The sequence below is a fragment of the Cynara cardunculus genome, assembly GCF_001531365.2.
Source record: "Cynara cardunculus var. scolymus isolate 2C chromosome LG 17, CcrdV1, whole genome shotgun sequence".
NCBI lineage: Eukaryota > Viridiplantae > Streptophyta > Magnoliopsida > Asterales > Asteraceae > Cynara > Cynara cardunculus.
This window is the reverse complement of record NC_037544.1, coordinates 1452860-1470188: the sequence shown is the minus strand read 5'-3', so window position 1 is coordinate 1470188 and position 17329 is coordinate 1452860. Positions and strand designations below refer to the sequence as shown.

At 32.3% G+C, this 17329-nt stretch overlaps 2 protein-coding genes across 2 annotated transcripts; one reads left to right on the top strand and one right to left on the bottom strand.

Annotated features, from left to right (window-relative positions):
* Positions 1-2651: 2651 nt before the first annotated feature.
* On the top strand, positions 2652-6487 carry LOC112500186 (organelle RRM domain-containing protein 2, mitochondrial). Its single transcript, XM_025103528.1, has 4 exons — positions 2652-2902; positions 3316-3384; positions 3478-3584; positions 6145-6487. Exons 1-4 carry the CDS (start codon positions 2734-2736, stop codon positions 6244-6246), a joined length of 447 nt encoding a protein of 148 aa, XP_024959296.1. The 5' UTR covers positions 2652-2733; the 3' UTR covers positions 6247-6487.
* An 867-nt stretch (positions 6488-7354) lies between these two features.
* Positions 7355-12863, bottom strand: LOC112500182 (organic cation/carnitine transporter 4). The gene is made up of 2 exons (XM_025103525.1): positions 12428-12863; positions 7355-8710 (listed from the first exon to the last, which is right to left on the bottom strand). The coding sequence occupies exons 1-2, from the start codon at positions 12861-12863 to the stop codon at positions 7554-7556; spliced, it is 1593 nt and encodes a 530-aa protein (XP_024959293.1). The 3' UTR covers positions 7355-7553.
* Between the last annotated feature and the right edge of the window lie 4466 nt (positions 12864-17329).

Here is a 17329-nt window from a genome sequence, read left to right as displayed (position 1 = left end):
ATGCATATTACTTAAAATTCAATATTAAGTAATTTTATGTAAGTAAAACTTATTAAAGCTCTATTTTTTAAATTTATGTAACTATCTGTAAATAAACATAATCAAATATAAGATAAATATCCATTTTAAATATAAAAAATCTAAAATATAATTAAGATAATTATTGAGTTCTAACATAATACTTAATTATTACTTTTAAAAAAAATCGTATAATTAAATATAAATTAAATTACTTCGTTACGTTTAAGTTAAATTATAAAAAAAAATTTGAATTAAATAAATTACACAAAATAAGATTTTTTTAAATAGTTAATTTGATACTAATATCGATCTAGTTTTCTCAAATTTTTATGATATTTTATTCAAAAATAAAAATATTATCGTTTTCTCAAAACCACATAAAACCGTATTATATTGACATAGATAAAGAATAAAATGAAATATTGAAATCGATGTGTCTCGATGCATTGCATAAGTACCCTTCTAGTTTTTTTAAATGAAAATCTATAAATTTATTTTTAATGACTTATGCTATGATTAGTAATTACCCACTAATCCGATTTGGACGGTTTAATCCTCCAAACTACAAATCAAATCACAACAGTAATTTGATTTTTTATTTTTAAGTCGGACGGTTTGTTAGAAAATGACCAAACCGGTCAAATGGGACTATAAAAAAGTGGTCTAGATCGATTTAGACGATTAAGACCTTTTATAGAGATGGCAAAAAAAACGTAAACCGATTGTGAAAATCGAAAACCTAAACTTTCGAGTCGGATTCGAGAACATAATATCGGGGACGGGGCAGGATCTGGAACATATTCGGGGATTTTAACGAAGACGGTGATCATCGGCCCCGCCTGGGCCGATATGTGTATATATTAATTTTAATTTTTATATAAACTTGGTTGGTACACAGTATTGGAAGCGGTGTACCATTGTACAAATTTATTTAATTATTTATTATTTTTTAGTATTCTTTAAGTTTTGAGTATTAAAGATTGTAGCTTTATCTTATTTTGTTTGAACATGTGAATATTTACAAGTTTTATTCATTGAAATTAAAATCCTCAAACATCATACGTGTTGCCTTAAAACTCAAAATATCACTCAACTTTTGAACAAGATGACAAGATTTTGTACATGTAACTTGAAATTGGTATAAACTAATACCAACCGGAAAAAAATTAATAACAAATACAGTTGGTTGGTACATAATAAAAGATTTTGCATACAAATTACAATTGGTTGATACACGATATTGATGAAAAAAACTTTATGTCGTACCCAATCCATGCTTAATTACCAATAAATTAACTGTTAGCATAAAATTCAATTACAAATAAATAGTGGTTTATAGACAAGTTGATAAATGTAAAATAACGGTAAATATTACACAATCATAATATTACATAAATACAATTAGAACAATCATTAATATATATCATCATATACATAGCGACCGGTTCAAACGAAAATGCGAGAAGTTTCAAATCGCATGTCATGTGTGATATAAACTCGCAATCACATGTGATACATATATGCTCCGTTGACTGGTAATAAAGCGGACGACTTTACCCACGGTTGCATTGATTGATTCATTTGCATCCCTTTTTGGTATGTCGTGTTACATTTGATCTTGAAACTTCTTGTAAATTAACCAACTTCTCCCTTTATCTCGTCTCTCAATTTAACGCAAAACCATCCCTCATAACACCAAAACCTATTTGGCATTTATAGCACAAGACCCTTAAAACTTTTTTGTCTAGCAAACGAAAATATGCTTGAAACCACATGGAAGTTTACGTATAAAAAATAACCACTAAAAAAAAGATCAGTACCTGAAGATAACAGGAAAAAAACCCATACAAATGAGTTTTGGTAGTTTGCCTCATTTAGTTCAACAAAATTCGTTACCTGAAATATTTGAACTCTTCACTCGAAAGATTTAAGGCATGACTTCTACTACTGGACATAAACACTTTTGTAACAGGTATTCAAGATAAAAAATAATGTTTAGCTGGTTTTTCTTCAAGAAACATTTACGTTTTCAAAATAATTTGCTTGACAAACTCGGACCTTTGTCGTTTGTTGCCAATCTGGCACACCTTATGTGAGATTTCAAGATTCAACAAATCGTTGTGAACTACTTATTACAAGCAATTAAATATTTTAAAAATTTTAAACATTAAATTGACTGATTTGTTAATCATCAAAACACAAAAAGATGAATGATTGCATCAATAATGTACAAGAAAGGTCCATGCATCTAGAACCAGTTTTGGAGTGGTTACTAAAATATCAACTATGAGATATTGAATTTTGCTGAGAAATGATAATGGCTTGAGGTGGCTTATTTGAAATAACTTGTGTTTTTCTACAAAAACACTTATCAACTTATTATAAGTCAGAAGAGCTTAACTTATTTAAAAACTTTTTATTATCGATTTGGTATCGTATAAGTTATTTATCTAAACACTCAAAAGTATTTATCATCGAAGTCACACCAGAATAAGTTAATAAGTTATTTTTAGAAGCAATCACAAACACCCCCTATATAACATATTTTAATTTTATTTATTTATTTGAGTTGAGATACTTTGAATTTGTACTACGGGGTCGGGTATCATATAACCCTAATTTTGTGGTCAGTGGCCACCGACTTTCCTTTCCTTTCCTTTCGAGAACCGCTTGTGGGAGGAACAAGGGTTTACGGACGCTTAAACCCCAAAAATGGCGATGGCGATGGCGATGAGGACTGCCACAACCGTCGCGGCTGCCGGTCCCCGTGGCCTCAGATCGCTTTTCTCAACTCTTTCTACTAACTTCCCTTTTCCTTCACAGCCGGCCAATCAACCACAGAGGCCGCAGGCTGAACCTTCTACCAACCTCTTCGTATCAGGTACCTTTTCTATATCTCCCTTCGTCTATCTCGATTTATATGCGCTAATCTCCACGGAGCTTCCCTATTTTGTGCTTAATTGTATTAATTCTGTATAAACCCTACGTTATTTATCGCCTATCATGTTAATCGCTTTAAATAGTTTATTTGATCCACTCAGCGGTACGAGCTTATGATGATAACGAGTGGGAAGTAAAAAAGCAATATGCATACAGTCAATTTTTTCTGATGATGAGTTTTCTCTCGTACTCATACTCAAAGATTATGGTGGTTGATTTCATGTCTGTTGTTTGTATTTTTATTGTTTGTTTAGGGGATATTAATATTACATTTGATACTTTAATGTTGTGTTCAATTTGTCATTAAATGATACTATGGGCATTTTCTTGAGTTTCCAATGGTGCTGAATGCAGGTCTTAGCAAACGCACAACTGATGAAGGACTTCGAGAATGCTTTGCGAAGTTTGGTGAAGTTGTTCATGGTTTGCTTCTTCTGCATAAATTATGGCACTTGAGTCATGAACGTTGTTATTTTAAGTTGAATTTGATTTCTATCTTTCTGTTACTTTCTGCAGCTAGAGTAGTAAAAGACCGTGCATCAGGTTGGTCAAAAGGGTTTGGCTTTGTACGATATACCACACTTGAAGGGGCTGCTGCAGGCATCGAGGGAATGGATGGAAAGGTAATCGTGCACATCATTAGTATTTGATAAGTAGAAGTAACTAGGGATGCAGAATGGTCCATTTCCTGTTGTAAAGACTTGATGCCTAAATGTAATATATGTTAACACCATGATCTGTTGATAACATATTGCTTAGTGACGATACAAGTTTTAATGATTCCCAAGTTATTCCATGTCATGGTTCATAGGGCGGGCTTATGTTGCTTGGTATCTTCCATCCCCTATTTTGATCCTTATTTGCTAAGCTGGATTCTCAGATTTTGAAACATGAATGGCATCTTTCTAATCTCTCTCAAATAGACCCAGCTTTTAGATATGTTATAAATCTTTAAATAATTAATTTTTTTTTATTACTTACCTCAATGCTAATCTTGGCCTTCCCTTCCCTATCCTAATGTATTTATCTGGATACATGTAACCTCATCTCACCTAAAGGTCAAAATCTTCGTTATAAATATACAAACCATCTCATGTTTTGTCGCATCTGTTTCTCTTATGTCACCTAATCTTTGCCTGGATGCCCTCACTCCTAAACCTATATATCCTTGTATATATGCACTATTACCTCATCATTTGTATTTATTGTTACACCAATCTTGGATATATATATACATATGTATGTATGTATGTGTATATATATATATATATATATAGACTTCGGATCACGTGAGACCAGCCTGTTTGGGTGAGACCCATGAGACCACTTCTTTACACTTGAAACTTCCCTGCAAAACACTATGAAGGTAACGTTCAGAGTGTTTTTGCTGTGAAGGTTTGGACTTTTTTACCTTCACAATGTTCTGCTGTGAAGTTTCAAGTGTAAAAAAGTGGTCTCACGGGTCTCACGAAAACAGCCCGGTCTCACGTGAAATCAACCCTTTATATATATAGTAGAAGGGTACTCGTGCAATGCATCGAGACAGATCTCATTTAAATGTTCTGTTTTATTCTTTATCTGTATCGATATAATACGGTTTTATGTGGTTTTGAGAAAGCGATAATGTTTTTATTTTTAAATAAAATATAAATTCTAAAATATCATAAAATTTTAAAAAGAGTACATGAATATTAACATCAAATTAACTATTTAAAAGTTATTGTTTTGTGCAATTTCTTTAATTCAAAATTTTTATTATAAGAATTTTATGTAACGAAGTAAGTTAATTTAGGTTTAATAATATAATTTTTTTATAAAGATAATAATTAAGTATTCTGTTAGAACTCAATGATTATCCTAATTTTATTTTAGATATTTTATATTTAAAATGAGATATTTATCTTGTATTAGATTATGTTTATTTATAGTTAGTTACACGAATTCAAACATGAAGCTTTAATAAATTGTAATCATGCACAATTTACTTGTAATCTTGAATTTTAAGTAATATGCATTAATAAACAGTACTTCATGCATAAATAGTTTTTAAGAATTCTTGTCAAATGCTTTATAATATAGTATAGATATATATCATTTGGTGGTCCTCTGGACTTCTTGTTGTCCCATAGAATCTAGCTTTCAACGTTAGTAGTTCACAGTTACATAAGACTTCTAATACTTGTCGCCATCCCACGTACTGTTCTCTCATCACAATATCAGTATATCACATGGCGAACATCTTCATCAAGTTCTTGGTCCTGTGTGTGACAAAACCCAAAAATTCAAAAAGATGTCTTTCTTAGGTGCTGCCTTTTATCTAGTAACTCTCACAACACTGCGATCTATTACATGAAGAAATTACATATAGGTCTGCATGATCTGAATGCTGAGGATTCAACAGTGCTTATGTGACCCAGTCAGCTAGTCTCATCAACTAGCATTTAGTAATGCATCAGCAACACAACATGCCATATGCTTTCACTTTTAGTTTTTTTCGTCTGTCACTAATGGTTATAAACAAAGAGATAAGTGCTTATTGCTCATCCTTGTTGTGGTCATTTGATGGTATCCTGTCTAAGATCTTGTTCAACCTTAATTTTTATTTGAATTGTTTTTTTATCCTCTTAAGATCATGTACCCTCCCCAACTCTTCTTAAACGGTTAAGGTGCTGTTGGTTGGTTTTTCATTAAGTCCTGTATGGATAAAGCTGTCTGTGTGTATTAATCGGTCTTTATAGATCGGGAAAGTTTTTGTTTGGGAAGGGTGTTTCATAGATATAAGGACCGTGTGGGGCGGATTGGGATTGTTAAGCAATTCACGTAAGCATTGACTGGGGGTTTTACTGGGGCCAACTAATAAAAGGCCCTTTTTTTGGGAGTGAAAGGTTTTGGAAAAAATTGGCTTTCTGCATAAAGCTCCCCCTTATAAACTTACTGAATAAGCCACTTTCAGTATCATTAAGCCACTACCAAACAGTCATGCATAGCTGACCGAATAAGTTGTGAATTCCATTAAGCCTTTTAAGCTACTGACAAACAGGCCCTAGGTGACCATGTATACATTATACACAGACACACACACACACACAATTTGGTGTAATTCTACTAACGATTAAAGACTCTTAGAGTATGTGCTATCGATACGTTCATCATGTTAATCTCTATTTGTTGTCGGTGTTGCAGTTTTTGGATGGTTGGGTTATATTTGCAGAATATGCGAGGCCAAGAGACCCTTCTCCTCCACCACCTCCTTCCTATGGGAACAACCAATATGGCCAGCAATGAAAGATCGATCAATGAACTATATAAGTTTGGGTGCGTCTATGATAATCACTGTATTTTTTCAACTATTTGAGCAAGAAAGTTTTGACCTTCATTTATTATAGCACAGGTAATATTTACGTGTTACGTTAAAGTCAGTCTATCAGGTTGCTCGTTGGAAAACAATAGATCGTTGCCATTTTAGTCAACGATGCCTAATGTTATATCGAATTTCTTTTTGTTTTTATTAATCAAACCTTTTCTCCCTGGTCACGGCTCATATCCATCAGATGCTCATCAATTTGCATCAGTCATTATCTTATCCACGCTGACGTAAGGTTTTTGTATATAACCCATATGTGTGTGGGGTCGTGGGTTCGAGTCCGGTCATCGCCCCCACCAATAGAATGCGTGTGCAACTTACTCCCCCCATCTGGGACCAGTGCAGTGAGGGCACTCCAAAGGATGGTGTAGACCCTTTTTTTGAATGTGTGCATATCAAGTTCATTTGGTTTGGTTTGTTTTATTACCTTCAGGGGTTGTTTACGAACAAAAATTGGGTAAAGCACCAAGGGTTCAGTCTGGGTAAGCACCGACTCGACCCAAAGTGCCGACTGAAAATGGTTGTTTCCCATGCGTCAGGGTAAGCGTTGACTGAAACATTGACTAACCATCGATCGAGGCAGAAAAAGCAACCCTTGTCTGGTCGGCATCATGAATTTTTTTCAAGTGGTGACACAATTTGACTGCAAGAAATATATAAATTATTTTTCGGAATGTTATTACAGATTTGTTGGTTGGTTCCTAGTCTTTACATAGAAGTGACCATGTTCAAGTCCGGCTTACATATTATATAAAAAAACACTAAAATTTAAGCTAAAAAACGACAAATTTGACACTCAAACCATCTCAGTCATTAATGTTTCATTTCAGTTTCAAAAACTATATGGTGTCACCTAGCAAAATAATACGATAACACCCGACAAACGTAATTTTTCTCCTTGTGACGGAACCATGAGATGATGGCTCATGCCAACGTATCATTGCATGTGGGTCTGCCACTGTGGGTTGTTGGAGTTCCACATTTGTTAAAAAGCTCTTTTGCAGAGTAATCTGGGACAAAGTGACCCGAGGATTCCACATTCTCATACGTTAATCTACAAAGTAACTTCCTTTTACATGTTCATTGATACATCTTAAATTTCTTTTGATGATACAACATTATATATACTGAACTTAGATTATGTTAAATAAATTCCTATTAGAAATTACACATTATTAATGGGCAATATTTGGGGTAAAAAGAGGTATTGCAACATCGACGCTTCACGCTACACCTCGTTCTCTCCATCGGCCATTCCGTTCATCGTGTCGTACAGCGGCTTGTTCAAAGTTTCCGGCAAGTAAAACGTAAGAAAACCGCCCACAATCCCGCACACGCCAAAAACCAAAAATGGCAACCCGCCGCCCATAACCACCACGAAAGGTGCCAGAATCGCCCCCAATTGTGCCGCCTGTGTTGCACATCCGAGGGCGGCGTTTCTCACCACCGTTGGAAACAACTCCATTGCATATATAAACAGCAGATTGTAAGTCCCCGCCATCCCGAAGATCCCCAAAACACCGCAGAACATCCGAATCACCTTCCACGCTCCTTTTCCATCCATAAAACTGCCTGCGATGCAGAAGGCTCCGCTGAACCACTGTGTCCCGACTCCCAACGGCTTCCGTCCGAACCTATCGATCAAGATCGCGGTTAGAAGAAACGCCGGCATCTCCGCGATCGCATTGACTAGCACATTGACGTAGAGATTGGTCTCGAGGTTGACCACGTTTAAGCTGAGACCGTAGTACACAACGGAGCACGCGAAGTTGATTCCGACCACGAGAATCAAACGGATTCGAGTTAACGGCGATTTGAGTGCATCGATCACTGATCCCGTCACGACTTCTCTCGACCGTTCCTCATTACCCTTCTGATCGTTATCGTTGACCTCCTCGTCACGGGAAACATACACGTTATCTGGAAGAGATCTTCCGTTGGTGACGGCAATGGCACGCATTATCTTCATTGCGTTATCCGTTTGGCCTCGAATAAGATACCAACGAGGGGATTCCGAAATGAACGGGAGGATCAAAAACACGAAAAGTAGGGACGGTATGGACGAAGCAACATATAGAGATCGCCATGTTTGGAAAATGTAAGCAATCCCGGAGAGCAAAGCTATTCCACCAGAAAAGAAGTAGAACGTGGACATCCCCGCCATACCCCGGCTGGAAGGTCCTACTGGCTCGGTGGCAAGGACGAACGCACAAAGACCGACTCCACCGGTGCTGAAACCGGTAAGAAAGCGAAGGAGGGTGTAGGTCAAGTAGTTTGGGGAGAGGGACGTTAGTAATCCGAAAAAGGCATTGAGTATGCACACAACGGTGAGCGACCCTTTTCTTCCGAGTTTTGAGTCCGATAGATGTCCAAATATTCCGGCACCTGCCAAAAACGATACGAGAAATAAATCAAACCATATAAACCCAGCATTACGGTATAGCTTACCGAATGTAAGGTCTAGAAGGGATAAAATATAATATAAAAGAGCGAGCTAGTTAACCAAGACAAGGGTTCAAACCTCACTAAAGATAAGAAGTATATGTAAGTTTATTTGTTACATTTGCTATATATAAAGTATATACTTCAAAAATAAACAAGCACAATATTTATCCTAATGGGTTGTTTGGCAGTTGCTGAATGATTTGATGCAGAATGATTAAGTGGTTCGAATGATTAAGAGACTTTGACAATACGGTGCAAAATGAAAATAATTGTTTGGTAATTATTCAGAATGAAATTAGGGTGTTGAATGGTTAAGGAAAACCCAAGATACAAAATCATCTAGAGAGTTTTAGGACCATTAATAGATAGATTTTTTTTTTACCAAATAAGATTCACCTCTTAATGATTTAAAAATTGACTTTTAATAAAACTATTAAAAAATAAACAAATCATCCCTGAATCTATATATACTGACAAATAAATATCGGAAGTATACAAAAGTCCAACTCCACTCTTCCGACGGACGAGAGTCGTGTTTGTCTGGTCCAATCTTTCATACTCAGCCGCCCCCTTTTTGGTTCCTTATCCCCTTATATATGTTTCCATATATCTTTTCAAAATGTCAGTTTTTTTTTTAAAAAAATTCAATTTTGGTCCCTAAAGTTTACAATTTTTAACTGACATTAACTTCAAAAACTCATATTTGTCTCTCACGTTTATTAGTTTTAACGGTTTTGGTTCCTCTATCTAACGAGATCAGACCGACAGCCCACCACTGGAACTTATGGAAGTAGGCGGGTTGTTAGAAGTTCGGCCTGCCTTTTTTAAGGATCTTTTTGAAAGTTCACTATGGGTGTAGGCATTTTTTAATTCAATACGAAGGCGCGTCCATTCGCGGTGCGATAAGGCACCACCCTGTTGTGCCAACAGCTAACTCAGTTTCGGATTTAGTAGGTTCATCTACAACATCTGGTGGTGCCCTCGTGGGCACGTTCCTCTCTGGGTCGGTCTGTACAACTAGGTCCACTTACCCACGTGCCCAATATTTGATGTGATGACTCTAGCTGCATGTCGGCTTCATTGACGAGTCATTATGGATTGGGGGAAGAAGGCTTTTTCATTCTTTGTTCACTTCAACTGATCGGGCTATCGTCATTAACTTTTTCGTTAAATCCAATTAAATGAGGGGGTGATTTTAGCCATTCACTATCTTCCTTAAATTAAAACAAAAAATATATAATATTTTAAATTTAAATTGTAAAATAATTAAAGAAAGGTGATGATTATCTTTTCCTTTTACAATTTAAAACTAAAAATATAATATAGGGGACGGATCCATAAATTACTTTAAACGGTGACACCATTTTACTATAAAAAAAGATATAAGAATTTTTTTTTAAACGGTGACACCATTTGACTATAAGAAACAAATTTACAGAAATTTTTGTTTGAATGGTGACACAATTTGACTAAAAAATGACACTAACATGATTCGAACTTAGGTCTGGGTGGAATAAAATTCTTGCAAACTTGTTCTCATTGTAGTTTCAAAATATGCGGTGTCATACAATAAATTAATACGGTTGTATCTTTCATAAACCTAAATTTTTTTACCCTTCGACGGATGAATAATACGGTGGCACGTATGCTCTACTGTAGGTCCGTCACCAAATATGTGTTCTAATTTTTATGCAAATTTAAATAATAGTGAAATGACTAAAATACTACTTATCTAACTGAACTTAATGAAAATAGTTAGCTAGTATCAGACAAGAGTGCTCACAATCGTTCGAAAGTTGACAAACATGAAGAACCTAATTTAAGGTTTTTTTAAGGTTAGAGACCAAGAGACATTTGTATGTTTATTTTAAAGATTACGATATTAAATATATAATTAAAATATTCAATATTTTTCATACAATTTTACCATATTAGAAGGATATTCGTTTAATACAGTGAGATATCTTAATTTTAATGTTTTATTTTATTTATTTTTCTCTGTTGATATAATACGGTTTTATATGTTTTTGAAAACGATAATATTTTTATTTTTCAATAAAATATAAATTTAAAAAAAAAAGTATTAATATTAATATTAAATTAATTATTTAAAAATTTTCGTTTTCTATATAATTTATTTAAATCAATTTTTCATTATAAATTAACTTAAATTCAATRACAAATTTATTTATTTTTATTTAATAATATAAATTTTATAAGGATGATAACAATATATCATGTTAAAACTTAATGATTATCTTAATTTTTTTATATCTAAAATGATATGTTTATCTTGTGTTTATCTACAATTAGTTATATGAATTCAAAAATAAAGATTTAATAAATTGTACTTACGCATAATTTATTTATAATATTGAATTTTATGTAATATCCATCAATAAACAGTACTTCATGTATACAAAATTGTTTTTAAGAGTTTTTATCAAATATTTTATAATATAGTATAGATAATTATCCTAATTATATTTTAGATTTATTTAAAATGAGAATTTTATCTTCTATTTGATTATATTTATCTACAGTTAGTTACACGAATTCCAATATAGAGCTTAATAAGTTGTACGTATACACAATTACTTGTAATCTTAAATTTTAAACTGTTTATACAAAAACTCAAAAATATTTATTACCGATATCATACCGAAATAAATCAATAAATTGTAGCTTTTATAAACAATCCTTAACACTCCCTAAATATTGAGAAAGCATTCCCATCCCCACATTTTAGTTAATAATAAAACAATAGATTTTTTTTTTTAAAATATCAAAATGGAATCTCTACTTATATCCCATGTCTACGGTGTCAAGATTCCTTTTGCCATTCTCTCAAAACCCTAAAACCCATCTCCGCCGTTATATTACTTTTAATTTAAACTGTTTAATTAAGGATAAATTGCATTAAAAAAATACTTTATTTTAACTTGATTTTTATTTTAGATAACGTATTTTTAAAAATTTCATTTTGATATTTAAAATATAAAGTTTTAAACATTAAAAAAATCATTTTTAAATTTAAAAAAATCTATGTTACTAATCACGTCAATAAATAATACTGAATTGAATATCATATCATTCGTCACATTGACATGATAATCGGTTAATGTTTCAACCAATTACACGAGAACTTAAATGTTTAAAACTTTACATCTTAGGTATCAAAATCGAAGTTTTTGAAATTGAGTTACTCAAATAAAAATCAAGTTAAAATACATTAATTTTTCATACAATTTACCCGTTGATCAACACCAAACATGATTTATCACCTTTTTATTTAAATTTAAATTTAAATTTAAATAATATTCCACGAGTGTCAGAAAATTCAGGCGAGCACCTTGTTCATTTATACCAAGTTACCAACCCTGATTTATCACCTTTTTAATTAATAATTGTTAAAATAAAATAAATTTTTAGAGATTTAATTTTTAATATTTAATTTAAAATAAAATAATTAAAATAATTTTTTTAGAGACTTTAATTAAAAAAGAAATGCTCTCCATATCGCATGCATTAGTGATTAATGTGGACTTGCCGGACGATGCCAACGTGTCAAACTCGCCAGAAAATGCCAACATGTCACACGCGCCGCCGTGTTTTTTTCTGTGGTTGAATAAAATAAATAACAGATTAGAGATTTACCGATCATGCAGCCGCCGAAGAACAAGGCCTGAACAAGCCCAACCTTATATTTCTGGCCACAGATTAATCCCCATTCGGCCACCGTCGAAGTTGCCGGACCACCGTCCCACTGCCACGTGTCAGGCTGGAGTTCACAAACCCCCTTATCGGCGGCGACTACGCAGTCGGAATTTGGTAAGCATGACCAATCCGGCTGCCGGTCGGCAAAAATCATGACCATGGTGTGGAAGGCTTCGAGAGCCCAACCTAAACACGTGAGAACAAAGTGTTTCAATTGCCAATATCCAAACTCGCCGCAGTGTTTGCGTAACATGTCGTCAATGCAGAGGCGTTCGATGGGTTGTTCATCGTTTCCGGCGAGGTGGGTTTTGTTTTCCGGTGGGATTAGGGGTGAACGGAGATTTTCCGGCGAGGAGTAGATGGTGTGAGAAGACATTGGGGTGCTGGAATATCGTACTGTAGTTGTAATTTTTGAAACACGAAACTAGAAGTGTATATATATACATATACACAAAGGGTTTCAACGAGATGGGAAATTAGGGAAAATTAAGAAGAGATTTTTATCTTTAGATCAATCTTAATTTAATGTCAATATTAATGAGGTGTATTGAGATGTACCGAATCAATTCTCTTTTAAAAACGTAATTCATGGATTGGACATGAGATTAAAGGTGATCAAGAATTTAGATCTCTTTTTACATTTCTTACGTTAATTTTTTTGTCACACGATCCTTCGTCTATACACTAATTTTATTTATATAATTTAAATTTTAAACGGTATAAAATAATAATACTTATTATATTTATAGTAAATTTATGTTTACAATTTATAATTTTCATATATGGTATTTGTTTTTGAAGAAATATATGGTATTTGTTAAAAAAAATTAAATGGTAGCATTATTTGACTATAAGAAACAAATATAGAGATGTCTTTCATAAAATTATCATTGGTATGTTGGCTAGTTTATTGATTTTCATACGTGATGTCTTATGTTGAAGTCTCATATTGCAAAAAACAAAAATCGGAAACATAATGAATCTGAAATTAAAAGCTAAAAACCAAGAAAATGACACTAACGAGATTCAAATTCGGGTTCAGGGTGGATGAAAAGTCTTGTAAACCAACTCTACCAGCAGAAAACTTGTGTTCTCATTGTAGTTTCAAAATAAAATAAATCTTAACGAGCATCAGAGACAAGTCTTGAGTCACGAGCATCATGACGATTGTTGTGGCGAACCTTTTAGAACGTTGTTTAAAACTAAAATAAATTATACCTTTATTTTAAAATAAAAAATATTTAAATTACAAAAATTATGAATTAAACAAATAAATATAAATGATGATAATTTATAATCGTTAATTTAATACTGATATCGATAAATATTTTCAGTGTTTTAAGTTTTCAAATTATGAAGACATGTTTAATCACCATTTATAATTTTTATTTTATTTAAATATTAATATCGGATTTTATTTTTTTCTAAATAAGACGTGACATTAAATTTTTTATTAGTTATTTTTAATAAAATTTTATATCTCGTTGTATCACATGAATATACGGTTACAGATATAGTTTAAAATTTAATTTTATATTAAAATTAATTTTTATTAAATTTTTTAATTTAAATCATTTTGTTTTATTAGTTGTCAGCACATGAAACATGTTTTACTATATACAAACTTGGAAAACAAAGTAAACATATTATATATACCAATTATGATGATAATGCATTGTCCAAAGAGCCGTTCATTAAACATGTATCCGGTCGGTGTTTATCAGAAAATTTTCTTCACCTGATGAACATGGCAAGGGTTAAAAATTTTATCCGATAAGAACAATGATAAAGATAAAGAGTCTTACCCGATAAATTTATACTCGAGTAAGCGTTTCGGGTAAATTGTTACATACAATACCGTTTTAATATATTATAATATTACCTGGTAAAATAGATTATAGTGTTGACTCCTATCGATAAACACTTACAGGGTAAGTATTTGGGTAATATATATATATATATATATATATATATATATATATGGGCCTAATCAAATGAGAACTGATTAGTTTGTAGTAACTGTGAGGTTCAATGTGAGCCAATCATTTAAATAATTAATGTTATATCCTAAAATAACATAAAGGGTAAATTGGTAATGTTTATAATCATAAAACCCTAACCCTCTTGTTCTTCCTTCCTTCATCGACTAACCCTCTTTTTCTATTGATGTTTCTTCTTCTTCATCAAGCCGGCCAACGATTTGTAACGCCGCCCTCTCACTCCCGCCGGAGATTGAACAAGATAAAGAGTCCGACACCATTCTTCGTCGTCGGAGGCGCTAATCGAAATTCGGTTGGCGGTGGATTGATTTGTAACACCACCCTCTCACTTTTGTCGCCCTCAACTCCAATCTCCGGCATCGAAGATGATTACGCCAATCCAAGTCACTAGCTTCAATATTAGGTACCGGAGGAGAGACAATATTTTAGGAACAAATAGGTGTGTTATGTCTCCCCCTGTCGAGGGTATGTCTCTTGTTGTCAAGGATTCATGAATGTTTGGTTGAATCGGTTCAGGATCACTTATGTCTTCCTGACTAATGGTTCCTTCTTTGTTTAAAGGTTCGTTGATTTTGGAGAAATAGTAGCAGTTCATCATAAGATCTTTCTGAATTGAGGAAGGATGCTCCACTGCATTAGGCATCATTACTGTGGATTTTGTTGAGAGTATGATCACACTGTAACACAGTGTATCACAATATTCAATTTCATTATTTTTCCTTGTTTTATCAAGGTGTATCACATGTTTTTATGGTTTGAGTTGGTATCACAATGGGTATCACATTGTGTATCTTTGTGATTAATTGGTACCTGCCGGAATAATGTTGGCCGGAGGCCGGAGATTGGAGATGGGAGATGGGAGAGAGGAGAGATGAGTTTTTAAAAAATACCTAAAATGCCATCTAATTTTAATTTTAACTCAAAATACCATAATTACTAATTTCCTTATTTATTCGTTGATTTGTAGTTAAGATTGGATCTCACAGTTACCACAAACTAATCAGTTCTCCTTTGAATGAGCCCCTATATATATATATATATATATATTTGTACTTCATTTGATTTGTTGATCAATATACATTTGTACTTTTCACATCGTATCATTAGTTGTAATTGTTGATTGTTAATTTGATAATTTATATGTTTTAAACTGATAACGAAAAAAGTATATAAGGTAATCGAATAAATATATTGGTTTTCATATTCAGATGAATTTTTATCAACATTTTATTAAAATAATGTTTTTGTTACAACATTATTTCATAATCTGTAAACGCATGAAACATGTTTTTCTATGCATAAATACGAAAAATCATTGCAATAGAGTAAAATACGTCGCAAACACGTAAAATATCATAACTGTCATTGATGTGAACTATTATAATTATCTACCCGTTTTTCAAGTACAAAGTTAACTTTATGTTATATATGCATCTGTTTATATCTACTGTTTTTTTTTTGTCATAGATTAATCTGACATCCCAGATAATTTTTTACAAGAATATTCATCTAAAAACGTTTAGATACAGGAAAACGTATATAAAACCGACACACCAAACGCTTCAATTACACATACAGATGACCTATTGTCGAAGGCATCATAAACACGACTGCATGAACATAGATGTGTCACTAAATGTCTCATATTTTCAAGAAACACGTGAAACATACATTTTTAATTTAATTCGGTGTGTATGTCAATAATACGAAATTCCATAATAAAAAACAATGTGTTTTTTAGTTCCTTCACTGGCGCGCATAATGGTTCTAACGACACTATGTCTTATTTATTTTCTGATAGACATCTGGTCACATTCGGAGTTTCACAAAATACTGATACAAGCTTTTCCTTTCTACAATCGTTGGTTTACTTTTGGCTTCCAAGCTAGATAATCCAATTGATGCATATTACTTAAAATTCAAGATTACAAATAAATTGTGCGAAAGTACAACTTATTAAAGCTTCATGTTTGAATTCGTGAAACTAACTGCAGATAAATATAGTCAAATATAAGATAATCATTTTATTTTAAATATAAAATATCTAAAATATAATTAAGATAACCATTGAGTTTTTACAGAATGCTTAATTATTATCCTTATAAAAATTAATATTATTAAATTAAAAATAAATTACTTTGTTATTAAATCTAAATTAAATTATATTATTTTTTTTTGAATTAAAGACAATACACAAATAATAATAAAAAATTAAACAGTTAATTTGATACTAATATTGATATGTTTATTTTCGAAATTTTATGATATTTTCAAATTTATATTTTATTCAAAAATAAAAACATTATATTTTTCTCAAAAGCATATAAAAACCATATTATAACGTCTAAAAAAAGGAATAATATGAAACATTAAAATCAAGATATATATTCTTACATTGCACGAGTACCCTTTTCGGTAAACCCAAATTTTCATTTAATCAATTTACGCGTGCAATCTAGCAATTATGGTTGATCCTAGAAAAGGTTGACGATAGTTAACGGAAGTTTGACTTTGACTAACGGCGATGTTAAGTGGTCCCCCCGTGCTTAAAAGCTTCTGTGGCATACGGATGTGAACAGAACATAGAAAGATGAGAAAGGTCCTCAGTGTTGTGGTACTTCTAGTAAAACAATATATCTTCTTTTATTTGTTTAAAACACATTGATAATTTTGTTATAAAAAATTAGAAAGGTATTCGTATAATATAACAAAATATATCTCGATTTTAATATTTTATTTTATTTGTTCTTGTAAATTTTATAATACGATTTTTATATGTTTTTGAGAAACAGATAATGTTTTTATTTTTGAATAAAATATAAATTTAAATATATTATAAAAT